The 27,135-nt window shown below is 47.4% G+C and overlaps 1 protein-coding gene across 2 annotated transcripts; it reads right to left on the minus strand.

Annotated features, from left to right (window-relative positions):
* Window positions 1-899: 899 nt before the first annotated feature.
* Psen2 (presenilin 2) lies at window positions 900-27,135 on the minus strand. Of its 2 annotated transcripts, XM_076872853.1 has the most exons (12): window positions 27,061-27,135; window positions 26,337-26,478; window positions 16,846-17,006; window positions 14,639-14,853; window positions 13,377-13,518; window positions 10,975-11,042; window positions 10,123-10,343; window positions 9,137-9,235; window positions 5,273-5,356; window positions 4,810-4,911; window positions 2,635-2,753; window positions 900-1,624 (listed from the first exon to the last, which is right to left on the minus strand). In XM_076872853.1, the coding sequence occupies exons 3-12, from the start codon at window positions 16,984-16,986 to the stop codon at window positions 1,469-1,471; spliced, it is 1,347 nt and encodes a 448-aa protein (XP_076728968.1). In that variant the 5' UTR covers window positions 16,987-17,006; window positions 26,337-26,478; window positions 27,061-27,135; the 3' UTR covers window positions 900-1,468. The 2 variants fall into 2 exon arrangements, with proteins under 2 accessions (XP_076728968.1, XP_076728969.1); XM_076872854.1 differs by lacking the exon at window positions 900-1,624 and having other exon boundaries at window positions 2,660-2,753; window positions 4,805-4,911.

The raw sequence follows: 27,135 nt of genomic DNA on the forward strand, positions 1-27,135 counted from the left end.
CCCACCCTGGAACTACTCTTTTGAAGATAAACATTGCCATAACTGACAAAATGTAATGGGTTTTTCAGAATTCTTCTTCCCCACTAACTTCTTGGGAGCTTCCCAGGCCCATCCTTGCCCTCTTAAGTTGTTCCTTGCTTCTAGCTTTTGCAAAAGATGCCATTATTCTGGTCCCTGCAGCTGCCAGCATGGAACATGGCCCTACCACCAACAGCATTTGGTTCTTCAATTCCCTTCATGTCACTGTGGTTTCCTCTGCTCCTCCTCAAACAGCCCAGGGGAAAGAAAGCTCCTGTCAAACACTGAGATACATGATTCTTTTGGTCCTCTCAAAATACACAGCCAGTTTTGCAGCATTCGTGTTATTTCTGGAACGAGGACCCGGCGCTACCAGTATGAACTCTAAATGCACACCTGTGTTTTCTCAGCAGCCCTAGAAAGACAGTAGCCTGCTCTGCATGGCTCCAACAAGCTCAGGTTCCCTGAGGCATTTCTGAGGCTCTTTGTAACTTGTGATTGATGCAGAGGAAAGGGCACAGCCAACCTGACACTCTCTCACCACCGTGGGTCTCAACATGGGCTCTGGCCTGCCCTGATGCAGAGCAAAGGGCTTTTCGACACCAGTATGCTGGTTCCTGCTGAGGACAGATATTTGCTAAAGAAACCACTCAGCATTTTGGCAACTGCCTTGGAGTGTATATGAGGTCTTCCTCAGGCTCTCACAATTCCTCTGCCTAGAAAGCTTTCTAGGTAGAGAAATGAGTGTAGAGAAAGGAGGCAGTTAAGCTTTTCCCTTAACAGGGTAGATCCTTCCTTTCTGGGCCCCCAGCACGTTGCCCCAGGATTGGGTGACAGAGAGAGGGAGGGGCTGACACTTAAAAACAGACCAAACCCCAACATTCCAACAGGAGACATCTATTTATTGATATTAATATTAAGCCACTTCCCAGCAGTAACTGCCCTAACAAGAACAGGACTCAGTTTCTAAAAATAATAAAATAATATCACAAAGCACTGGGAAATTCCTGACAGGGAACTGGCTTTTCTTCTTGGCTGGAGTGACCAGGTGCTTAGTACTTTTCCTGAGCGTGGACTCCTGACCCCCACCAATGCACACCTCCCCTCCTGACCCCTGGAGGTTGCAAGACCTGGATGGGGAATGGGTGTCCTTCTACAGGCCTGGTTCCACTCCATGTGATCCCCTCAGTTCATGAGCATAAACTTGTCATGTGTCACAAGGGCGAGGGGCTCACATGGGCGAGTCAGTCTGGTGACAAAACAGCTAGCACCAAAGAGCTGCTTTGCTTCCTCGTCACAAAGTAAACACAATACTTTCTTCTTCTTCTTCTTCTTCTTTTTAAGGAAAGAAAAGTCTTAAAAATATATGGCACTAGAGTGTAAAACTATACAACTGCATCTGGTGAAGTTTTCCTACAGCTTCCAGCCCTGTGGCTGCATGTCCTCCCTGTCAGATGTAGAGCTGGTGGGAGGCCAAGGTGTCCATGAAAGGGCGCACCAGGTTGTCAGTGGAGAAGTAGAAGATGAGCCCAAAGGTGATGGAGATGGGGAGGGCGGGCAGCGCTTTCTTGAACACGGCGAGTAGCAGGAGGGTGAGACATAAACCCTGTAGGACATCAAATGGGTGCAGTAGTGACCCCTCTAGCGTGGGCAGGTTAGAGAGTGCTAGCCTAGTCCTGGGTTCAGATGTTTGAAGACTAGTGAGGCAACAGTGCTGGACACACCACTGTCTTTCCCTGATGGTGCAACAGTTCTGCCAGGTGCAGAGGGCCAGGGTTCTCACTCTAGACAGGACACACTGCCCGTCTTGTTAACAAGTGGGCCAGAAAGTGGGCCTCCTGATTCCTGGGGTGGTGCTGTTCTACCAGGACCAGCTGCCTCCCTCATTTGGCTACAGCAGACATGGATGGCAGGAGGCCTCCCTTTAGAGAACTGACAGCCATGACTGAAATGCCAGTAGGACTCTCAGTGACTGACACCGAAGAGACCAAAGAGGCCATGTGACCCATCCCTGGGAAGCAAGCATGGAGATGGCCCTTTCTGTTTCTGCCCCAGGTGTCCAGGATGGAGACCGGGCATCTCCCTGGGGACAGCAGGATCCAGGTCAGACAGTGTGGCAGAAGGAAGGACTGGGATCTGTTATCCCATCCCTGACACATATGCTTGTAGGCAGAAAGAACCTCTTTCTCAAACATTAGAGCAACTTTAATCTTGTGCCTGGCTCCCTGGTACTCAAGGTTTTCATCAAGGGGCAGGACATGGAGCAGGTATCTCTCAAGAGACTCCACTCCATTTAATCTAAAAGGAAGATGACATGTAGGAGATCACCCCTAGTATGTGCATCTGGCCACAAGGGCCTCCAGACTGCACTGTTGTGGCTCAGGGTAATGGGGCCATTCTCAGTACCAGGAGACCCCTGGGATTTAGAGTTTCATGGTGACCCAGTGGCATGGAGGGGAAATTACACAGCTCTGGAATGAGAGAGGAGTTCTACCTACACTTCCCTGGTTTATTTTGTCCCCTGCCCCTGCCCTGCAAGATCCCCTCATTGCTTTTTCCCTTCAGAAAGAAGACAGTAGCTGGAAATTCCCTAAGGAACAAACCCAGTCTACTCACAATAAGGATAGCGACAAAACAGGCCAGTGTGGTATTCCAGTCTCCGCTGCCTGTGGCCGCCGCCTTGCCTACCAGCACACTGTAGAAGATGAAGTCTCCCAGGCCAAGCTTCACACCCCCTGTGTGGGGAAGAGAAAGTGGCCCCATTTAGCTCTCAGAAGCCTCAACAGGAAGCAAGCTGAGACCTGTCAGGGAAACCCAGCTGCTCTGCCCAGCACAAGGGGACCAGAGGCCAGAGGCATCAGTGTCCCTGCCCAGCACAATCCAGTTCACTAGGCTTCCAGCAGCAGCCATGCAGACTGGGGTTGGGGTCAGGCTGCCTCAAAAAGTAGCCACCAGTTTCTCCAGTCTGTCAGGAATGTAGCTCTGTTCATTAGATTTTCTTGTTTATAATTTCCTGACAGTCCCCCCGTCCCCCATTGTCAAGACAAAACCCCATGTCTTCCTCGGCCTACCATGAGGTCTACTAGTGCTCCCTGCGGGCTCTGTAACATAGAGACATGGCGCTCCCTGAAGGCTTCAGAGCTTTCTTCTGAACCTTTACAAATGCTGCTGAAGAATCTGACTGGCCTGTTTGATGGGTTCCTGAGGGAAAAAGAGACTAAGTTCTTGGCATTTTCTAAGTAATAGGAGCCTCTTTGTAATTCATGATCCCCTTAAGTCACACCTGAGTCTATAATGAAATGACTCAGGATGGGAGCTGCACCACAAAGACCATCTGATCAGAGGATTGGAACTTAGGGCCTGACCTCTAGGAAGGGGATGGTAGCTGTAGATGGAGGTTTAGTTCCGAGGACAAGGATTCACTCCATCATGCCCCCATAAGAAACGCTAATAAAAGCTCTGGACACTGTAGCATGGTGAACACATCCATGTGCCAAGCAAGTGACATGCTCTGTTCCACCAGGAGGGGACACAAAAGTACCATGGTTCAGGATCCTCCCAGACCTTGCCCCTCTATGTCTCTTCATTTGGCAAGCTCTGATTTGCTTCCCTTAAAATAATATTATAAGTATAGTACTTTCCTGAATTCTGTGAGTTATTCTGGTGAGTTCTTGAACCTAAAGGGTCATGGGAATGCCTGAATTTGTAGCATTGGTCACAGGCACTTCCTGGGAGCAGAGTCTTTGTCATACTACAGCAGCTCCTTGTTCCAGCTCTGCCTGGCATGCAGCCAGGGTCTGTAGCTGCATATGGACCAAACGACTGCTTTAATCCCTTGAGAAAAGAGCTGCATCACTATGTCTCCAGGCCCATCCTCAAACTCTTCATGTCCAGCCACACTGGCCTCTGCCTGGGGAAGCTATTACCCCAACTCTCACAGTGGCCCAATGTAGTGGCAGTACTGTCACCTGCTATGACCCACCTTTTGAGCCCAAGAGCCCATACCCATCTGCCTCCACACAAGACGTTAGGATGATGACCTACAAACCACCCAAGGATATGCTTCCAGAAAGAGGTCTCCACAGGCCACTACTCTACTCCGCCAGTCATGTCAATCTCCCATACAGTTCAAATCCTCCTGAAGGCTCCCACTGCTCCCGAGATATAGATGAGAACTCCCGCCTTGATCTTGAAGGCCCTTTGGGTCCCAGCCAGCCTCCCCACCTCATCTGCACTGCCAGTCTCAGTGTCGTGTCCTCACTTCCTCTAACTCAACATGCTGCTGTCTGCCTCAGGCTCCGATCCCTGGGAAATGCCCCCCTGTGCTCCCCTCTTCTAGTTACAGCTATGACTCACCCACAGGAGCTGAGCTCAGAAGTTACCTCCTCATAGAACTGTATGACCATCAGGAAACCTGCCTTCCACTCTCCTGGCACCCCATTGGTCTCCCTCAGTCCTTATTGGCTTTTATAGTATGATTAGCACCTGTGCCCTGTTAGCCCCTGGGATCCACCATAGCAGGGCCTCACCTAGCACAGCACAGCACAGCACAGGTATACATAGTGGACACTTGAAACACATCTGACAAATATACAGGTTAGCCTGCATGGAAAAGGCCCAGGGCCTGGCAATGAGAGAGACTTTGGCTTTGCAGTTTCTCCTTGATTTTCATAGATACCTTTGATGAGTAAAGGGCTTCTTTTCTCATACCCTCCTCCACCCAGATTTCAGGGAGCCCCACCTCCACCCTGCCCATGGCTAGAGCAGACCATCTGAATACGGGCACCTTACTTTCCTCTTCTTCTTCCAGCTCCTCCCCGGGGTAGCCAGGCAGGTGGGGTTCAAAGACTTCAGGGTATGAGGGCTCCCCAAAACTGTCATAGGAGTCTTCTTCTGTGTGCCCGTCATTGTCATGAGGTGGGGGTAAAGGAGAGAAACAAAAGCCAGTCAGAAGGTTCCCCAGGCCCTGGAAACAAAGTTCCAGAAAAACCCATGGCTGATCTCAGGATTTTCTGCCCCTCCCCTGCCAGCCCCAACCATCAGAAATGAAGAAGGGGCTGCAGCCCAGGATGGGTGGGCCAACCCTCGTTCAACCTCTGAGATGCCTGTGCCTAGGGGGCTGGCTTTCAGATGACATCGCTCTGTACCCCTGAACTTTGCTTCCTGGAAAGGCCAGGCCAGACAGAGCTGGGTACAGGTATGGAGCTGCCCCCTAGTGATGAGAGGCTGTCAGTCCCCCACCCCCATAACTCACCCATCTCTGGGTCGTAGGGAAGCTGAAGGGCTCCCTGAGAGGAGGGGTCCAGCTTTGCCATGCCCACTGTCCACACCATGGCGGCTAGGGGAAGGAGAAAAGGGTCACACCTCAGGCAGTGCTGAGCAGTGGCTGCACCCACCTGGGGAGAAATGAGTCAGTCTGTTCCTAGAAAAACTGCATGAGGCTCTCTAATCTCTGGGTATTTGTTCAGGCTCCACTATTAGAAGCTGCTGGGAGAGGGGTACCAACTCACTGTCCAACTGTGGACAGACTATCATTTTTTGTCTTTTTTTTACCCCTCCTCACAATAACATCAGTGAATAGTTTGGTAAAATAATTGTGCTGTTTTTAAAACTGTCTTAACAAAAACCATATAACAGAAAATGTTAACATGTTAACTATTTCTAAATGTACAGTTCACATCGCTGTGCAACGATCTTCAGGAGGCTTCCATCTTGCAAAACTGAAACTCTATGTCCATTAAACATTTTTCCTTTACCCTCTCCTGCGGCTTGTCACTGCCAGTCATCCTACTGTCTCTGTGTTTGACTACTCTAAATAGCTCATATGAGAGGATCATACATGTTTGTCTTTATCATTCATTTAATTATTGTGCAGAAAGCCCTCAAGGTTTATCCATGTTGTATCATGTGTCAAAATTTCCTTCCTTTTCCTTTTGGTCTTAGCAAGAACAATTAGATGAAGAAAAAAAATACAAGGCATCCAAGTTGGAAAAGAAAAAGTTAAATTATTAATCAAAAATGCTTGTAGAACTTATAAACAAATTCAGTCAAGTTGTAGGATGTAAAAATCAACATACAAAAAAACACTGTAGCACTTTTACACACAATAATGCTGAAAAAATAAAGGCATTTTTTATACTGTAAAAAATTATAAAATTATAAAAAAAAACTTTGGAATAAATTTAACCAAGGAAGTGAGATATCTCTACAATGAAAACTGTAAAACACTGATGAGAAAAATTATAGGGGACACCAAAAAATGGAAAGATATCCTGTGTTCATGGATAAAAAAAAAAATCAAAATTGCTTTGAGTAGTATGGTCATTTAAACAATCTATAGATTCAATATAATTCCCATCAGAATGCCAACAGCTTCCTTTACAGAAAAACAAAACAACAAAAAAAAAACAAGCCAGGGTTTTTTGCACAGGTGATGTGCACCTATAGTCAGTCCCAGCTACTTGAGAGACTGAGGCAGGAGGATCACCTGAACTTGTGCATTTGAGACCAGACTGTGCAACACAGTGAAATACCATGTCACCAAAATAATAATAAATAAATAAAAAGAATCAGAAAACAAACAAACAAACAAAAAAAGTCTGGGACTACAGCACAGCAACACAGGTGGACCACAGGTCATAATATTAAGTGAAATAAGCCAGGGATAGAAAGATAAAATATCCAATGTTCTCACTCATTTATGGAAACTATCAAGTCAATCTTGTAGAAGAATGGAATGGAATGGAGGTTATGTGAGACTGGGAAGAGCAGGGGGAAGAAGCGAAAGTTCATTAGCGGGCCAGAGTGGAGAGACTGCTTTTGGTTCTTTTTTGGCATAGTAGGGTAACTACAGGTTAATAGGCAACAACTTGCTCTCAGTTCTCTTGGGGACATACCCAGAAGAGGGACTGCTGGATCACGTGAGACTAACTAAATCGTGCTCTCTCCCTCTGGCCTGGACACTGTCCCCTGAACTTAACTACTCTGTGTCTGCAACTCTCCACTGGGAGGTCCAGCGAGTGCCTCACACTCAACATGCACCAGAGCAAACTTTCAGCACTCCTGCAACTGCTACCGGTCTGCTCCCTCTCAGCAGAGGTTTATCAGGTTCAATGACATCATCCTTTACTCTCTTTGGCCTACCATACACACCCTACCTATTAATAACCCTCACCAACTCTGCTTCCAAAACATCTCCAGAAGCCTACTACAACTTGCTGCCTATATTGCTGCCCCCACTTCCAAAACCCATCCCCTCTCTCCTGGGTTGTTATTCAATCCATTCAGCCCTCAAAACTGGATCCTGCTTCTGCTCTTGTCCCTCCAACACTGTGTTCTCCAACACCAACCTGTGTGATCCTGTTAAAATATCAAGTCAGGTCAGCCTAAAACCTTTACATATCACTGATGAGTAAGAGCCAAAGTCCTCTCTGTGGCCTTCAGGGATTAAAGTGATCTGGACCCTCCCCTCTCCCCTTCATTATCTCTGCTCCAGCTACTCTGGTCTCTGGGTGTTCCTTGAGCACCTGGCCCATGTCCATCTAGCACTTTTGCACTTGCTGCTGTCCCTCTGACCTGGGACGCTGGCCCCCAGATTTCCATACAGTACCCTCCTTTACCCAAGTCTAGTGTCTGGTCAAATATCACCTGACCATCTTATGTAAAGGAGTATCACCCTATGCTCCTCAAATCCTCAGTCTCTTATCCTGCTTTTTCTACAGAGCACTCATTACCTCCTGACTTATACTTTTATCTATTTTGTTCCTGTTCCGCTCCCTTCCTGGAATGTAAGCTCTAGTAGAGCAAGGACTTCATCTATCCACAGGTGACTCCCCAGAGCCCTGGAGCACTCAGCATTAGCACTGTCTCAGTCTTTCCATACATGGTCTCTGCTCTCCTTGGAAGATGCCTGGAATGTGTTTTCAGGCCATGCTGATGGTAATTCTCCATTACAAGCTTGGGTCCTCATTCATGCCAAAATTATCTAGTACTGAAGTCATTCTATAAATTGTTTCTCAGGATACCCTGCAGGCCCCAGAAATTCATGCTTTTACTTAAACAAGCCCCACTGTGGGGAGCCACTCTGAATGACTCACACCTTCCATCCTGAATCAAGAGGCTTTGACCATCACTAGTAGTGATCTGGGCGTTGTCCCAGTTCAGGAAGTTGAGGGTGTGTCTTCAGATGTTGGTATGAATTACACTCCCCTGTTCCTTGTAACCCTGCCCCTTCTGGCTTTTGGATGGAAATTTCTAAGATAAGGGTCTCCCCAATAAAAGCCCACTTCCAAATGTGCTCTCTCTCGCCAGCCTCTCTCTTGCTCTCCCATTTGGGGAGCCTGAGGCCGAGAGCGGAGAAGCCGTCCTGAAGCTTGTTTAAAGGTAAAGTGTGTGTCTGTGTTTTATTTGGTGTCCTTGGAAATTCACAAGAGCGACCTTAAGTTCAGCTGCCTATGAGGGTCGGGAGCAGCACCCCACCATCAATAGACAACAAACCACAGGGATATAAGCTCCATGAGGCTCCAGGCCTGCTAGACCCTCAATGCCTAGCCATAAAGTAGGGACTTCATGAATACTAGGGACATTTGTTGAATGCACATATAAATACAAATTCCTAAACCCCAAGTTAAGGGAGATTCTATGTGCCTTTCCTTCAGAGATGACTAACTTCTGAGCCATGCTGCTGTCAAGGAAGCCCAGGGAGAAACAGAAGCTCCCTTCCCCCAGATCCCTACCCTGAAAAATCCTTCTCCAAAGTCTTTCCTCAGGAGCCTAAAAGGCTGAGGGGGTGGTTTCAGGGCTATAGAGGATCCTGAGAGCATGGCCCGCACCACCACTGAGTGATAAATGGGATGCAGTCACAGGCTGATCCAGGCCCCCACAGAGTTCCCCTTCCTGCTTTGACTTCCCATGATGCTTCTTGTGTGACAGCAAGATAAAGCCCACTGTGGTCTTTGAAGGTGCACAGCTTCCTGTTATCACCAAGGCAGGATCCTCTCCTTCAGTCAGGGAGAGAGTGTCTCTTGTCAACTCTGAAAGCCAAGGCCAAGTGCCCCTATCCCCACTTTAGGTTGCCTGCTGATTCCTTGGTCAAGCAGAGGTATGGGTGCCCACTTACATGAGTATATCAAGGCAGGAAATATGGGTTCATTCCTCTCCTGGGCAGTTTCCACCAGCATTCGCAGTGGCCCTTTAGGACATAACACAGCCACAAGATCTGGGAAAACAGACACGTCCTTGTCATGTTAAAAAAGACATTTATTCCCAAGAAGCCCCAGAGAGGAGTTAGCTCTCTATCACCAGGATCCCCAGGGTAGAGCTGCCAGAATGTTCACTGCCCCTGGGCTAGCTACCCAACCTCATCAATTTCTGGTCATATCTAGAATCTCGTACTGGCTGGATCCCAGAGCAGGGCCTAAAGCAGTAAACCAAACAAGAAAGAGCTGTGAACCTGAGACCCAGAGGACAGGCTTGGAAGTCTCACTTTTCTGAGTCTCAAATTTCTTTCTTTTTTTTTCGCAGGGGGGACCAGGGATTGAACTCAAGGGCACTCAACCACTAAGCCACATTCCTAGCCCTATTTTATATTTTATTTAGAGACAGGGTCTCACTGAGTTGCTTAGTGGCTCGCTGTTGCTGAGGCTGGTTTGAACTCGCGATCCTCCTGTTTCAGGCTCCTGAGCCATTACAGACGTGCACCACCATGCCTGGCTGAGTCTTAAATTTCTTAGCCTTAAAACGGGAATGTCAATATTGGCAATAATAATCATACTAATATTGATTAAACAACAGCTAGCATTTTGAGTAGTTAGGGTATTCAAAGTACTTTGGGTTATTCTTGGGAACAGAGCTTTTAGTGTGTCCAGTGCTTACAGTGGCATGCTCAATAATCATGAGAACAAGAATGAAAATAAGGTGTGTGGTGACTACTGGTTAGAACAACATGTGTCCAAGGGACCGTGATATTTTACAAAGAAGAGTATCCTACAAGGCCTCCTCAGGGTGGGTCTGAGCGTTTCGGCACCTGCCATTCTTCTGCAGTATTGAGAGTGTCTCAGTCCTAGGCATCACCCCCTGCCCACTGCCAGGCTCACCTCCACCTACCATACACAGAGATGGCACCCAGGATGACCCACGCAGACCACTCTGGGAGGTACTTGATGAATACCAAGGCCATGAGGGCACTGATCATGATGAGGTAGGCCTGCTGCAGCACCAGGGGGCCCTTCCAGTGGATGCACACCATGCCTACTGCCCCGAAGTTCCAGACAGTCAGGAAGAGGGTGGGGTAGTCCATGGCCACATTGTAGGTCTTGAGCACTTCTCTGCAGGACCAAGGTTGAGCCATGGGGTGGGAAACTCAGTGGAGATGTCACATCCTGCATGGTTAACATCCTCTGTTCCTCAGCCATAAGTCCTAATCTAGGTTTTGACAACCTGGGTCTTATTTACTATGTTCCCATATCCCAGTTCCACTGGTCCTACAACCAAGCACTTAAAATATTTGTTTCTGGAATAGGATGGGGAATAAAGCAATGACTCATGCTTGGAATAGCTCATATAAACGTTCACTGGCACCACTTAGAAGATGCTCTGCTTATGGAAAAAGCCCAGGGAAGTGTTCTTTGTGTCCCTGGTGAGGCTAATAAACCAAATCAAAGGACTAAATTATATAAGTATCCAGACCTAGCCAAAATTGGAATGTAAAATTTGAGGGGCTTCTGTCCCTCTTGGTGGTAACACAGAGCCACTCCATGATGGTTTAAATCAGGAATCAGAAAGATGTGGCCCACACTGGAGCCCTACTCCTCTGTCAAGGTCTGTGCAAGCTCTTGGAAGAGCTGATTCTGGGGAGAACTGGAGCTCAAGAGCCACCTTTCCCTACTCAGGTCTTTCATATCCACTTATGCTGGGAGGGGTCCCCAGGGACCCTGCTGCTCACCAACTACCACTTACCCGAGGTAGATGTAAGTGAATAGGAACAGCAACATCAGAGAGGACATGATCAACCAGCCATGGATGAACTATACAAAAGAAATAGGAGGACCATGAAAAGAGATTCCCAAGCTCCCCAGACCACAAACCCCCAGGCTGCTAGGACTGCTGCTTAGGCTAGGTGTCCTTTTTATATAGGCTACTTCATGAATGTGTGGGAAAGTGTCAGGTGGCCATCTTACAGAGAAGGAGGTCTTTCTTATGTCACCCTGCAGTTGTCTGAGGGAGATGAGCCTCAGCCTTGTGCTCGCCACACTTCAGCACTAACTCTCTTAGTATCTCCTACTTGCTGAGTATCTCCTACTTGCCGGGCACCATTCTAGGCTCTGGAGAGAGAACCAATGAAGTCTCTGTTCATGAGTATATTCTAGGATGAAGGAAATTCAAATATCACATAAATGAATAGGCACAATATTAACAGGTAGTTATAAGGGTTAAGGGGGAAAAAAGATCAGTAGGAAAAGTGACAGAAGACTCACTGGGGTGTGATTTCAGCGTTAAATGGTCAGGCAGGCCTATCTAAGGACTATTTTTAAAAAAAATTTTTTCGTAGTCACAGGTGGACATCATACCATTGTTTATTTTTATGTGGTGCCAAGGATCGAACCCAGTGCTTCATACATGCTAGGCAAGCACTCTGCCACTGAGCTACAGCCCCAGCCCCTTGAGGTACTATTTTTGAAAGTCCCCTCCTACCCAAGGGTCTACAAATAGGTCTATCTTCTGTTGGCCCAGCATGGAGAGGTCAAAAACAACGGTGGGCCTGATCCTAAACCAGATCCTCAGCTAGTCCTCAGTGGTACAGTGGTGTCACTTCCTTGCAGTCTCATTTCTGAGGACCAGCTCATCACTTAGCAGCTTGGTCCATCAGGACCCCAGGACCTGGTCTACCTGATAGAAAGTGGCCACCAAGGCCCTGCTGCATGCCAGGTCAAGAGGGAACTTGTTCATACTCTTTATTGCAACTACCACCCGCCCACATGGGTCACAATTATCTCCTGTCACATCTCCAAGAATACCTTACTGAAAGATGGTTAAGCCACTTCTTCGTGGTCTCTGGGCCTGGCCACCTGACATCTACTGGCCATAACAGGGCCAGTATTCCATGCTCCCCATTCTGTTTCTAGCTTGTTTACCCACATGCCATATGTTCTGCTCCAAATGAGCAGCCCTCTACCTCTTCCCACCATTCCTGTGACCTTCCTGCTTCAATACTAAAGGTCTGCCTCATTTACACAAACAACTGTTATTTATCTATAAGTTGCAGCTCAGGGGCATTTCCTGATAGTCCTTTCCATGGCTCATGCCCATGTCACTCTCACTGGGACTGCTCGGCTCCCTGCCTGCACCACCTGTCTCATCCCTTCAGACCCCAGTCTTTCTGCTTCTCCTCTCTCCGGGGTCCATGAACAGCAGCTGCCTAAAAAAGAAGCAATGGGCCAAGCTTGTGTGCAGTTTTCAATTAGGTAATGCCTAGTTTAACTTCCTTTCAATCTTTAGGGTTGTACAGCTTTCAGTCTAAAACCAGTGTCTAAAAGCTTATAGCATCTTTGGGGACAGGAGCTACCCACAATTGGGGCCAGGCATGACTCAGCTACTCCCAGGGGCTGCTCAGCGGCTGCAGGTGGGTCCAACCCAAACACTTCCCAGAGCTGAAAGCCTCAGCATAGTATCTGATCATCCCTGTCCAAAAGGGAAATGGAAAAATAAAAATAAACCCAGAGAGGAAGTGTCAGGGTGAAGGAAACCTAAAATAGAACTTCAGGAGGAGAAACAAAACAAAATTACCTTCTGAATGGGAGAACTGACACTTGGAACATTAAAAAGAGGAACTCAGTAAGTGGAATAAAGTTTGTGTGTTTTTGTTTTGTATTTTTGGCAGTACTAGGATTGAACCTCTCCACTGAGCTATACCCCACCCCTTTAAAAAATTTTGACACAGTGTCTTTCTAAGTTGCTGAGGCTGGCCTCAAACTTGTGATCCTTCTGCTTCAGCCTCCAAACTGCTGGGACTATAGGTATGCATCAGTGTACCCATGAAAGTTTAAAAAACAATAGTTTTAGGTAATCCATGGTGGGAGACAGGAGTAGGGTGGAAAAGAATGCCCGAATCAGTCTATTTCCCAGAAAACATAGGGCTCTAAAAGTTTTTTTAGAAAAAGATTGTTGTGAGGGCTGGGGATGTAGCTCAGTGGTAGAGGACTTCTAGCATTTGTGAGGCCCTATGTTCAATTTCTAGTACCCCTCAAAAAATGTTACTGTACAGTGAGCCCCATTGGGCAGGTGCTATGGAGAGGAGAGGATAGACAGGAGGAGGGAAAGACGGGCAGAGGGTATACGGGCAGAGGGTATACGGGCCTCACCTTGTAGCAGCGGTACTTGTACAGCACCACCAGGAAGATGGTCATGACCACGATGACACTGATCATGATGAGGGTGTTCAGCACAGAGTTGAGGAGGCGCTGGCCCACTGAGGGAGTGTCCTCGGTGAAGGGAGTGTAGATGCTGGGAAGGCAATAGGCTGGTGGTCTTGGTTCCTGCCTTCTCTGTAACACCCCCAACCCTGAGTGATGCTCAGAGCCACTGTGAGTGCCTGGACATCCCCACACTGTTTCAGCACAGCCCTCATGACAGGAGTGCTTCCACCATCATGAGCAGTCCCTGACTGCTGGGTCCTTTGCCAGAATCCTGACCATGTACCTGTGGCTTGCAGCTTCATGTCTGGAGCAGAGGGAGCATGGACTAGATGACCGCATCAACACCTCTCCTTGCCACCCAAATTAAATCCCTCCTGGAGGTGCTTCTCTCTGTCAGCCCTGGTCCCTACAGATCCAATGGTGTCTCACATCCACACTTCTTCATCAGCTCCACCCAGACTAGAACTTATCCAGGGCTGTACCCCCATCCCCACCCACTAGAGCCCTGGTGGGGCACAAGAACCTGCTATTCCCAGCCTGGACTTCCAGGAGCATCTGCTGGGCCAATCCTCTCAATGCTTTTCACCTGTGCTGCTCTGAGTCCCCAACAAGTATAAGCTTCCTGAGGGTGGTGCTTCGTTCCCTTTCTTTTGAAAACCCAAAATCAAACCCAAATAAGTTTCCAACTAAAAACCCCAGATGTTTAGAGAAGGCTCTGAACAGTGATGGGCACAGGGAAGTCAGAAGGGAAGATCCTGTTTATGCTGCAACATCTGCATGTATGTGTCAAGTTTACTGCCATCAACAAAGGGCCCTGTAAATCTTCCTCTCCAGGCTGGAAGCTCAGAAATCATCTGATCTAACACCCTCAATTTATATCCAAGGGAACAGAGAGACTTGGGTTTTGGAACATGGAGCTCAGTGCTATGTGGCCAGAGCTTGCCTTCTATGTTATTCACTTGCTTAATTCTCCAGGTAGCCCCATTATTAAACCCCGACACAGAGAAGGAAACCGAGAAGCATGCCCAAGCAAGTCACTGCCAGGAGGCAATGGGTCGGGGAATGAACACAGGTAGCCCTCTGTCCCTACTATTCACTGTCAATGGCATGCAGCTGCAGGTGCAGTGGCCAAGAGAAGCCACAACCACCCCAAACCCATCTCCACTCTATTGCCACTCCACCCCACGCTGCCCAGGCCCCCAACTCACAGCTGTCCATTCTTCTCTGTGTAGAAGCGCACGGACTTGATGGTAGCCACCACGACAATCATGCACAGTGTGACAGGCACAAACAGCATGATAACGTGCTTCGCCCCATATTTGAGGGTCAGCTCTTCCTCCAGGCCTGGTGGCCGTCCAGGGACCCCGCTGCAGTCATAGTGGTCAGGGTCCTCCTCGCAGTCCTCCTCGCTATCTTGGCTCCTCTGTGGGAAACCACATCTTGAGGACCATGGAGTGCCTGCCCCACATGATGAACTGGTGATGTCGGGCAGGGATTTTGAAATCAGAAATGAGAAGCTGAATGTTGTTTTCTAGGTGTAAGCAGCAATTTAAGAGCTGTTAATCTAGATGTGGGAGTGTTGCATTTTTAGGATGTATGAAAGATTTGGGAGGACAATAGTAAAGCAAAAATGGAGTTGGACTAACCAGCACAAATAAAGAGGCGGCTGCCACTGCCACACAAGAGCAGTCTCTGGTCCACAACTCAACAGCTAATGAATTTGGAACCCATCAAAAGATATTTTCCCTACCAAAGTACAAGGACTCAGGATGCCCCTCAATTCTGTTCAAATGGTCATACTAACCTGGGAGGAGACAGGCCAGGTGATTTATCCATCGATAAATCACCAATTAGAATAAGGAGCACATAGGGGGACTTTCTTAGGTTGTGAATAAGACACTAGGAACTGGTAGAGAAAGAAATTACCTTGAACTTTTGCCTCACAAAATCAAGAAGTAAACCTGTAGCTCTGAATTAGAAGAGCTGGGCTCTGGATAGGTGGGAGAGTTCAAATGAGCGAGCAGCAAGGAGGGAAGGATACCTGTCAGACACACACTGGCAGAAACTGGTTGGCAAGAATTAGTGTTTTGGAATTGTGGAATTAAGGGCCACTAGCTACCTTGTTAATAGGTTAACAGCAAAAGAACGAGTTAAATGAAACCAAAATTAGAAAAGGACAGTTGCTTCGTGTTGGTTCTTTGCAGAGAGAGTTCTAATTTAGTTGTTTATCTAAGGGAAGGAGATCTGTTGAAGGACTGGAACGCAAACAAGTAAAATGCACAAAAACTCCAGGAGATAAAAGAAGAAAATAGCAAGAAAAGGCTGAGCAGTGACCTTGAGCTGGTGAGATTTCACTCAGAATTCAGGACAACAGGCTCTGTGCTCGTGAAAAATGTGGAGAAATGAGCTCAAATTTCAGCAAAAGGGATTAAAGCTGACTGTAAGAAAAAAAGTCCACAAAGAAAGGTTTTTAATTACAATAATGAGCAAACAGAGAAAGGGATTTAGGCAGATTCAGATGTTCTGCCTAATTAAAGGCAGATGGCACAGCTAAATGATTCTCCCAAGTCTACCCCACGGCTGCAGGTAAGATGACAGTACAGCCCACCTACCTCCAGCTGGAGAGTCAATGGTGACTTAGGCAGATTCATCTCATGGATATCATGTCTGGCTGCACACCTATCCAAATAAGTTTCCCTCCTACCTTCCTAAAGCTTCAGTGTTACCTGTTCTAGCTTCCAAACTCACTCTCATGTTACCATGGAAACAGTGACCTGCACTAGAAAGGTAAATCTAAGGGGGCAGGGACGGAGGGCATAACCCAGGCCATTTCACAGCTGATTTTAGACTGTGAATGTGGAGAGTCTACTTAGAAATCCCTCAAAGATGCAAGATCCACCATGGCGGACAATCTACTTCCTTGGCCAATTCTCAGATTTACTCCCTCCTCTCTCCAGTTGGGGAATGTCTGTTTTTCAATCATGTTAGCTTCTGTCTCTGTTAATACACATCTAAGATAAATTAACTTATAAGAGAAAAGGTTTATTTGTGCTCCCAGTTTCAGAGGTTCCAGTTCTTGATCAACTGACCCTATTCCCTTGGGCCTGAAGTGAGGAAGCAGAAGCACAGAGCAGAACAAAACAGGCCACCTCATGGCCAGGCCATGAAAGAGAAGAGGAAGAGGCTGGGGTCCCACTACTCCCTGTAAGAACACACCCCAGGTACCTGAAGACCTCCCACTAGGTTCCACCTCCTAAAGGTCCTCGCACCTCCCAGTAGAACCATCCTGGGGACTAAGCCCTTAACACACGGGACAGGGCTTCGGGGGACATTTCAAATACAAACTATACCAATCCATAGAGTTTAGGAACCCCAGGATCCTGTTTTAAGACCTCCAACTGCTAGTGGGACCTACCCACTGGGCAGTGTTCTCTCCATCCTCCAGCCCCTGCCTGCCCTCCTGGCAGGAGCGCGGTGTAGGACTCTCGGCTGACATCAGGGATGTCCGCTCATTGCATACTTCTTCGTCGCTGTCAGAGGCCATGAATGTGAGCATGGCCCTGCCTCAGGAAGCACCTGGAAAAGGAGCACAGGGATCCTGTATCACTCTGTGAGGCAAAGGCAGTGAGGGCTAAGGTGGTGGATGGGACAGCCTGAAGACCCATTCACAGGTCCTCCCCATCATGAGATCTGTATGTTAAATGACTGCTATAGAATAGGAGCTCCCAAGGGCTGCCTGAGGCTGCCGCTGCCAAGTGTGAGAATGCCTGAGGAGGCTTGCACCCCAGGGAATATAAAGATGAGTAAGAGATACTTTTGTGCTATCAACAAAAATCATCCAATGTGACAAATGGTATCATCCAGATGTTGGTCAAAAGGTAATACAAAGAAGGGCCTAGATCTCAAAGACCAGGAGTGTTTTCTAGAGAAGATAGAAATTTTGCTGGAAGATTTTCCAGGTGGGGCAGAGGACACAAAGGGCAGAGGGCAGGTCAGAATGCGGTGGTGTGAAAGGTCTCCTATGCCATGTGGGGGAGGCCTCTGTCTCTTTAGGGACAGTCAAGACACATGACAGATCCGATCTGTGTTTACAAGTCCCTCAGTCTGGCCAGTGACTGCAAAGGGAAGAGGACAGTACTGAAGGATGAGGTGGTAATCTGATATAGGGACCTGATATGGAGAATAAAATAAAGGATGGGACCTAGGATGATTGCCACACTGGGCTAAGCTGGGAATGACAGGAGAAGCAAGGTTCAGAGGAAGGACTGAATTTGTTTCAGAACCCATGGAGTATCTGTGGGTTAAAAAAGAGAGTTCACTGAGGGCCCATCTGGGTCTGAGGGTCTGGGTAGAAGAATCATGAACTAAGTAATGGTAGCCACAGCCACAAGAGAAAGTGCACCCACACTAACAAGTGTATGGGTAGAAGGGCCATAGTGGGACCCCAAAGAGCACCAATGCCAAAGAGACCACGGAGGAGGGAAGCCTGCCCCGAGGACTATTGTGCAGTTCCAAATGGAGTTCCAACACAGCAAAACCCCATGAAAACTAGTGCAGTGCCAAACACACACACACACACACACACACACATTTCAGGTCTGGGAAGGACACAGGACAACCCATTGGGGACATCTTGAACAGGGATATCTGTTGAGTCATCAGTAACCTCCCATAGACTGTTGGGGCTGAACTTCTGCTGTGGGAAGGATGGTCAACCCCACTCTGCTGAAAGCTCATCTCCAGGCAAGTCACCCTGGAATTCATGGGATTTCAGATGGTCCTTCCACCCAGACAGCCAGGTTTATTTCTCTAGCAGTGCCTGTGGCTGCCACTTTTTTTCTTTATGAAGATAGCCATTGTAGCCTGGAGTATTCTCATAGGAACTTTAACTCCTTCCCAGTTACAGGCATGAAGCATGACCTGCCTGTTTACCTTCTTGGCTCAAGCCTACTGCAAAGGCTCCCCATTGATCTCACAGGGATTTCAGCCAATAAACCCCTCAGCCTCTGAAGATCTCATTGAGGTCTATCAGAAAAACAGGAGTAAGAACAGAAGAAAGAAAAGTAAGTTCCAGGAGGGAGGTAATAAGGACCATGGCTGCTAAATTAAGAAAATCTGTCAACCATTAGCATTGGATGGCTCAGGTTTCATGGAGTAAGAGAAACAGGAAGTGTGCCTCACAGGTTAGGAATATTTTGCCTGGCTGAGATGGAAGGAGATGGTCATTCTAGAAAGTGGTAACCACTTAAGTGAGTATTTAAGATGGGACCTATCCTGACAATAGCAAGTACCTGGTCGAGTAGACCATTCCAGGGAGGGCCTGGGTGCCTTACCAAGGCAGGGGCTCTCACCCTTTCACTTGGAATCCCCCAAGATTAGGTTTAGCCCAAGGCCATAAGAGAGTATTATGACCCCAAGCCCTGGCTGGGAACCAGTTTGAGGGGACACAGCTTCACAGCCCCAATTCACCATGAGACCTGGGGTAGTTCTTTCCTTTTAGTTGTTTCATCTATGAAAATGAGAGAAACTATCAGGTGGGTTCTAGAAGAAACTTTAAGGTTGTCCTCTCATTTGTGAGGCTTAGCCTCTATACATACACCCTAAATGAACACCTGCTTAGACTCAGTAGTTCCCCTTACATCCCCCCTCCAGGATTGGTGAATTCTCTTACTCAGAGAGAGTACCTAGTGCTAGAGCCGCAGCTCACTGGTAGAGCATTTGCCTGGCATGTACAAGGCCCTGGGTTCCATCCCACCACTGCAACAATATTAAAAGTGTGTGGGGGGGGGAGCACCTAAAACAAACAGCTGGTTGCATTCTCTCTAGCTAAATTATAACATTCAAAATGGATGCCTTAGATGGGAGATGATGTTAGTGGCTCTTTTCATCCGTTGTTAGCATGTCATTTCTGTTTTGTTTGGGGTATGAATTAATAAATTACAATCTCCCTCCTAGTGTTCTTCCCATGCCTCTAGGGTGCCTGTGATTCATCTTCATAGTGAATCGAGGAGCAGATCTGGAAGTCCTTGTATCTCAAACACCAGAGAGTCAGCCCCTGAGGACCAGACAAGTTTGCTCTTCAGACCCCCTAGTGTAACAATGTTCAGAGGCTGCCTGTTCTAAGACTTGGAGGTAATGCTCAAGAGAAATGGAAAGGTGCTTCTATGAAGGACAAAGGGAGCTAACAGAAGAGTGGGCTCAAAAAGGTAGGGCACCTAGGATCAAACAGGACTAAGTCCTTCCAATTTCCATTTCTCCATTCAGCTGCCAAGAGCTAAGATATTCCCTAGAAAGCACTTTGCCCAAGTTTCCCTGATATCTGAGGACACATTGGGGAGGGTAAGCTTAAAGAAAGGCTATGCTCATTCCATGTGACACTGCACTGAACAGAGAAGAACACTGTCCTCACCATCCATAGTTGCTGACCAGCATATAGGTCTGCTCTCATCAGGACCTACCAGCTCTTTAGGAAGAAACATTTGAAAACCAAAAATTATGCTTTTGAGTCCACAAAGAAATTCATACATATGGCCTCCTCACCAGAAACAACTCTATTGAAGCAGATTCCTTCCTTCATTTATTATTTTTTAAAACTGCCCTGAAGCTATGCCAAAGAAAGAAGAGGGCCCAAGCTCCAGGCAGGCAGGGCAGGAGAGGTCTGGTGTTTAGAAGTGATTGGGGGAAAAGCTGGTTTTTATTGGTAAAGCATGGGCACAATGTGATCACAACCCTCCTAGCCTGCTCGGGGTGAGGGTGATAGGTAGGAGGCACCTCTCTTGAGCTCCTACCACTTGAGGGACCAAAAAGCATTTAAGAAAGGCTGCCCTTTAAGATCACTATTTCTCAAAGATGGTCATGGCCACTGAGGGGGCAGTGGTGGCATCTTAGTAGGCACTAAATGCAAGAATCCCAGGAGTTAGGTGCCACTATTATCTCCCATTTTACAGAAGAGGAAAGAGGTTTAAAAAGTGACTGTTCTTCTTCTTGCAGTACTAAGAGTTGAACCTAGGGCCTTGGGCAAACTAGGCAAGTGCTCTACCACTGGGCCACACAACCAATTTGGTCTGGAGATACAGCTCAGCAGTAGAGTGCTTGTGTGGCATGTGCAAGGCCCTGGGTTCCATTCCCAGCACTACAAGAAAATAAAAAGTGACTGATTCAAGGTACCCTTGGACCCAGGTATTCTGTTTCCTGGTTCTTCAACACTATTGCTAGGTTGTGTATTAAAAATGCAGATTCCAGCTGGGCACAGTGATGCACACTTGTAATTCCAGTAGCTTGGGAGGCTGAGGCAAGAGAGTCACAAATTCAAAAGCCCAGCCTCAGCAACTTAGGATGACCCTAAGCAACTTAGCAATCCTGTGTCTCAAAATTTAAAAAAATTAAAAAAGGGCTGAGAATATGGCTCAGTGGCTAAGTACCCCTGGGTCCAATCTCTAGTCCCCCCCTCCCAAAAAAATGCAGATCTTGGAGCTCCATCCTAATGCCTGAGATTCTGCATTCTAGGATGGTTCCTGAGCAACTATGCCCATTAGACAGTCTCTGGGATGTTCTCGCTGTTTAATCACCAGGCTGGGCCTTGGCTCAGTAAGGCAGGTACACCTCCTCACCCACAACCTCCATGTCCCCACTGCTCAGCACTAATCCACTGCTGGATGAGGGAGTAAAAGAATGAACAGCCCTTTCCCCTAAACATGGAGGGCCTGACCAGAAAACTGGGGAGGCAAAGGAATGGAAGGTGCTCAGACTAGCATAGTGCTCACATCCAAAAAAGGCCCCAAATAGTGCCTGCTGTGGAAAAACTGGGTGTCAAACACCGCTGGGACATTTTGAACTGAAAAAATCAAAAGCTATAAAGATATTCATATCTTGAGATTCTGAAATGCTACTTCTCAGAAAACAGCAAGATTCATGCAAAAAAATGGGTGTTGTAGTTACTTAAGTGAATGAGACATCTGACCCTGTACTGAGACACAGCTGGCCTTCCTATCTGCAACTTGACTTTCTGTGGTTTCAGTTACCCATGATCAACTGTGGTCCAAAAACATTACATGGAAAATTCCTTTGTTTTAAATAAATTTTATTATAATATATTGTTATGATTGTTTTATATTATTATTAGTTAATCTCTATGCCTAATTTATAAGTTAAACTTTATTCTAGATGTGTATGTATAGAGAAAAAGCGTAGTATATGGAAGATTTGGTACTATCTGAGGTTCCAGGCATCTTTTGGAGGTCTTGAGGTGTATCTTCCATATGTACGGGGGAGAGTAGCATATCCGTCTTATGGGGTCTATTACAGAACCACTAAAAATCTTACTTCAAACAACATTTTAAAAAGCAATGTTAAATTTAACAAAATACAAAATAATAATTTACAAAACTGCACATAATAATCTAAATTTTCTTTTAAAATGTGTATCTATGAAAGAATGGCAAGATATTACAAAATGTTAAAGGTGGTGATCTTTGGATTGGTGGGATTGTGGGTAATTTTAATTTTATATTTTCCTGCATTTCTCAAAGTTTTAAAAATAAAGATGGATGGCATCTGCAGTTTTTAAAAGCTATTAATTTTCTAAAGGAAAACACCAAGCAAGCATCAACACTTAGACAGGGTTTCCTCCACTCCTGCCCCTTTCTGAATCCCTTCCTTGGACTGGATGACATTTTCTCTCCAGCACCCCTGATTACCTGATTCCTGAAGAAAAACAGAGCAGCTGGGATATTTTCCTTTTGCTTCTCTTTTGAATTGCTAAGAGTCTGCTTTGCAAGGCTTCTAAGTCCGCATTGAAGCCTGATGGCGCTGAAATCCTTGGAGGTAAAAATCACCACCCAACAGTGTACAGATAAACAACCTCTTGCTGGATGTGTGTCCACATCAGAGTGACGCACAGAATTCCTGCTGGAGCCTGACTCACAGCCAGGTGGGGGTGGGGCTGGGCAATTCTCCAGTGCTGATGTCAAATCCTATCAGTGAGAGCAACCAGCTCTCTCAGCTTTCCAGTCTCCAACTCCCTGCTCCCTGTTCCCTCAGGGTACCTGGGGAAAATGCACAGTGGCTGATGGGGATAGAAAAAAGCCTGTGGCTGAAGGCAGCCATGAATGAGGAAGCAACAACATCCAAAGAAGCCACTGATCATTTCCATTGAACAGCTGAATGGGATCAAAATACTGATGAGCCAAACCCAGGGAGTCTGACCCAGAGAAGTTTCCCAGCCGGCTGGTGTCAGCAGTTCCTGCAATTATTATGGAAACCCAGTGACCCAATTTCCTCTTTTCATTCCAGAGAAAAGCAAAGGTTTAACTTTAACATTCAAAGCCTATGGACTCAGGTTAGGAAACAGGTTTTTTAAATGGGATAGCAAACCCCAATGTCGCATGAAAAATAATAGTAAACTGCAAGTTATTGCTCTTGCCACAAATATTGGGGCTACAGAGAAAGGTTTGGAGCCTGGACACCTGGTCCCCCCACCCCCTGCAGGGTCAAATGAATAATACCCACTGGCGGTCAAAGAGAGCAGAGCAGCGCTGGTTTCCAGCAGGTCACGTTCTGTGGTCACATGGCTACTTCACAGCACTCCCATGACTCCTAGAAAGCCCCCACAATCTTCCTCTAGACTACAGAAGGGTTCCTAAGGTCAGATGACATGCTGAGAAATCCTGCCCACCTCTCTCATCACCCTGAGCACCTGACTATGTATTTGGCCCCAGCTGACTATTCATCTGTCCATCCCAGTTCATGACACACACAACTTAAGTGGATGGTTCCCCCCAACAGTGGGAGGTGACCTCAGCCAGAGCTGGGGCCTGTGTCCCAGGGAGGACCCAAAGTACTGCCCTACCCTTCCAGGTACCCTTGCAAGGGCCTCCTGAACCCTGGCCCAGGCTCTAGATTAACCTCCACTGGCTCTTTTCTTTCTCAGAAATGCCTGGGGAAATTTTCCTTTCCTGCCTGGGAAAAGGGCAATTTGAAGGAAAGTGGCAGAGGGAGCCCCTTGCACACCAGCCTCAACTAGACCCAGAAAGGTATTTTTTGTTTGTTTTGTTTTAGTGAGAAGCAGCAAGCCAGTGGTCAAACACAGTCTCTTTGGAGGCTGACAGAGTTACCTACTTGTACTTATGTGATTTCAACCATATACTCACTGGCCGTGTGGCCTAGGATGATTTGACAGGTGTTTTCTGTGAAAAGCAGAATAGGGATACATTGCAAGATGATTGTGAAGACTAATGTGTAAAGTGTCTGGAGCACAGTGGGTATTCAATAAATTGAAGTTATAGTGAAGATGAAACAAAGGGGACAATGAGGGAGGATTATGGAAGCCTATTTATGTCCCTCTTGGAAAGTCAAGAATTTGCTAAGCCACCAGATACATGAACTAGCTACAAAGGCCAGGCCCTAGGGAGAGATCCTATTTCCATCCAGTCCCAGGCCCCTGCATTCTGGCAATGTGAACACTGTCTAAGGAAAGGACACTTCAATAGATGATGTTAAAGTGGGCAAGGATTTTAAAGGCCACATAGTCAGCACCCTATTTTACGGTTAAGGAAACGGAAGTCCAGAGGGGCAGAAGAAATCAGTTAAAGTTCTATGTCCATAACCAAAAGTCACAGTCCCCCCCCCGCCTTTTTTTGCAGTGCTGTGCCTCAAACCCAGACACAAGCCACAGTTATAAGCAGGTCTCCAAATTGCCCATGGAGGAGCCCTCATCTGCCCTCTCAGCCCTGTGAAGCTCACGCACATAATGACTGGGTGGGGGGGGGGGGGCGCTGGTCAGGTAGCCCATACTGCACACCATATGGTCTCTCTGGGAGCATATTCATATTTACAAGGCATGTGTCTTCGCTATGGGCAGAGATGTGTCCCTTAATCCTTCACTCCTAAATCATGCCACCTTAAAGCTCTCAGTAAAGTCCCTCCTGTTCCTCACACCCAACTCTAGCCCCCAGACCCTGTCTGTTCTCCCTCAGCTGCAGTCTGTGTGGCCGGGTGTGGCCATAGAGGAGAAATGGCACTGCTTCTCTGGGCCAATTCAAAAGACCCAGCAAGGGAAAGTGTCCTTTAGTAAGACTGGTAAGAATAATAAGGACATATTCAAATATTCTCCACACACATCAAGTCTGGTTTTCCAAGTAGTGTTAAGGCAGTTTCCTGTTACTATAACAAATATCAGAGATAATCAGCTTATAAAAAGAAATATAATACAGCATGGCAGAAGCTGGTGGTAGAGCAAAACCATTCACCTCCTGGCAGCTCCTTCTTGGGTCTTTTTACTTTGCTGCCAGGAGGTGAATGGTTTTGCTCTACCACCAGCTATCATTCTCCCAGTCAATAAAGAGGATACAAAAAATGATCTTTCTTGCTGATGTTTACTCTTTCCTGAGGACTGACATGAAATTATCCTTTTCCCCAAACCCTTGCATGGTGGTGATACCATCTTCAAGCCTGGAGTACAACATTATACAAGGTATACAGGATCCAGACTGGGGAGGAGAGGGCCTCCTGGGCCAGCCCACCTCTGGGCCCCAATACCCCTCCCCCAGGAGCTACAGCTAGGAAACAGGTGGAAACCCTTGCAGAAACATTTGTTGCCTTGTCAGTCCCCAACAAAAGTCTCTCAAACTCAAAACAACAGTTAAAAACACACACATGACTTACACACATAGCCTTGGTTTCTTTAAAAAAAAATAAAAATTTAATTTATTTATTTTTACTGGCTTCTCAGTAAATTGGTAATGGAGATCCCACAGAGACCTCCTGGGCAGTAGCACAGAGACATAGTGGGTCTTGAATGTGGGAAGATGTCTGTGCAAAAAAGATAAAGACAAGATGGGCAATTATGTTCAAATCCTGGTGCTCATAGGCACAAGTCTCAAGCTGCTTAACTCTCCAAACCTCAGCTTCCCCTTCTGTAAAAGAGCAATAATAACAACTACTTAAGTGTTACTGAAGTTCTTAAGATAACCGATAACTATAGCACAAAGTGGTTTTTTAATTGTATATGTCCAACTCTTAAAAGAAGATATGTTGTCATCCTTAACACCAATAACAAAGAGAAGCCAAGGAAGGTAAGTCTCTCATGTGGCAAATCATGCGCAGTAGAGCTGACAGCAACAGGAGAGGGGATGAGGAAAGGAGTAACAGGCATGATCCTCTGCTCCTGCCATCAGGCACAGTCAACAGCAGCCTCAGGAACCAGGCATTCATTTCCCACATGCTAATATGTTGTACTGTAGACCTTATATACCGGCACCAAAGGTTACAGTCTTTCTCCAAATCTGAAACAGCATATCTGAAACAGCATCAGTTGCACCCTGCAACAACAGTCTTCACAGAAACACAACCCTACCCCTGTCTTGGAGACCAAATACATCAATTTGGATGGCCAGCTCTCAGTTGAAATGAAGAAAGGAGGACCTTTCACCACCTAGGCTCAGAAAACAAATCAGCTGATTTAGTTTCTCAGGTTCCCACATGGCCACCTGCACAGAAAGGGGAACCTGAGGTTCACACACCTGCAGCAGCTTATCCAGAGTCTTTTATGACTGCCAAAAGTTTTGGCTGAAGCTTTGAGGGCTCAGGTGTCTACAAAATGGACTATGTGGTCATCAGGGGCATCGGTATTAGAAAGGTGGAGTCTGCTCTGATCAAAATTATTCTGGGGACAGTCTTGGCTTCCCAGGCTGTCTATTTTGAGTTAAAACTGACTTGCAATTGTTCTGTATGGAATACTTTTAGTTCCTCCTTCTGTAAAAAGGAATGCATCACTTCACTAACAGTTCACATCTTTAAGAGGGAGAGCCATAGCTGAACCTTTCATCTAACTAGCAAAAAGCTAAGGTTTGGGGAGCAGAAGTAGAGGCCACGACACCAGGTTCTAAACTTGGCTGTGCTATATCCTACCTGGGCGACCTTGGGCAAAGTCACTTAGCTCTGTGGACTCAGCTTCTTCATCGGTAAAATTCGGAGTGGGGACAAGCTTCTGTTTTCGGATTCCTCCAGCTCAAAGGCTTGCTTCTGGGCGTCTCCTCACCGCTATAAATGCCTGATAAAACAGCCAAACACCGCTAGTAACCAAGGCCATCTTCAAGCCCTGCGCCCTGCTCCTCATCCACTGGGGAAGACCCCCTCTACTCCTCTCCGCAAAGCAGTGACCGAATGGACTAGGCGCAAGCGAGGTCCTAGGCACGAGGGAAGAAGAAAATGCCTGACCGAGACCCACGTGCGCTGCCCCTTTAAGCACTCTGGCCCTTTAACAAATCGCACCGCGCCCACCCCCAGCGGGGGCTCTGGCGGCCGGAGGGTGCAGGGAGCGGGCTCAGAGAGCGCCCGGACGAGGCCAGAGGCCTCGGTCGTCGCCGCGCTCTTTCCACGCCCCAGTTCCGGGTTGGCCCCTCACCGCCGCTTCCCTGGCGCCCTCCCTTTCGCCCCCGCGCTGGCCGCAGAGGCCGCGAGCTCGGTGCATTCAGGGGCCTCGGCCCTGGAGCAAGGGAAGGGGCCGCGACCGCCGTGACTGGGGCACGAGGAGGGTAGGGCCGGGCCCTCAAGTCCCAGATCCACCCCCGGCCCCCAGCGCCGCGGGCTCGAGCCTTGGGCCGCGCGCCCCCAGCCCCGCCCGCTCTCTCACCTGCTCCGCCGCTGTGCCCCAGAAGAGTTTACGACGCTGGCGGAGGGCCTGGCTGGCCCCGGCACTGGCGCAGGC

Source organism: Callospermophilus lateralis, chromosome 13 (genome assembly GCF_048772815.1).
Source record: "Callospermophilus lateralis isolate mCalLat2 chromosome 13, mCalLat2.hap1, whole genome shotgun sequence".
Lineage (NCBI taxonomy): Eukaryota > Metazoa > Chordata > Mammalia > Rodentia > Sciuridae > Callospermophilus > Callospermophilus lateralis.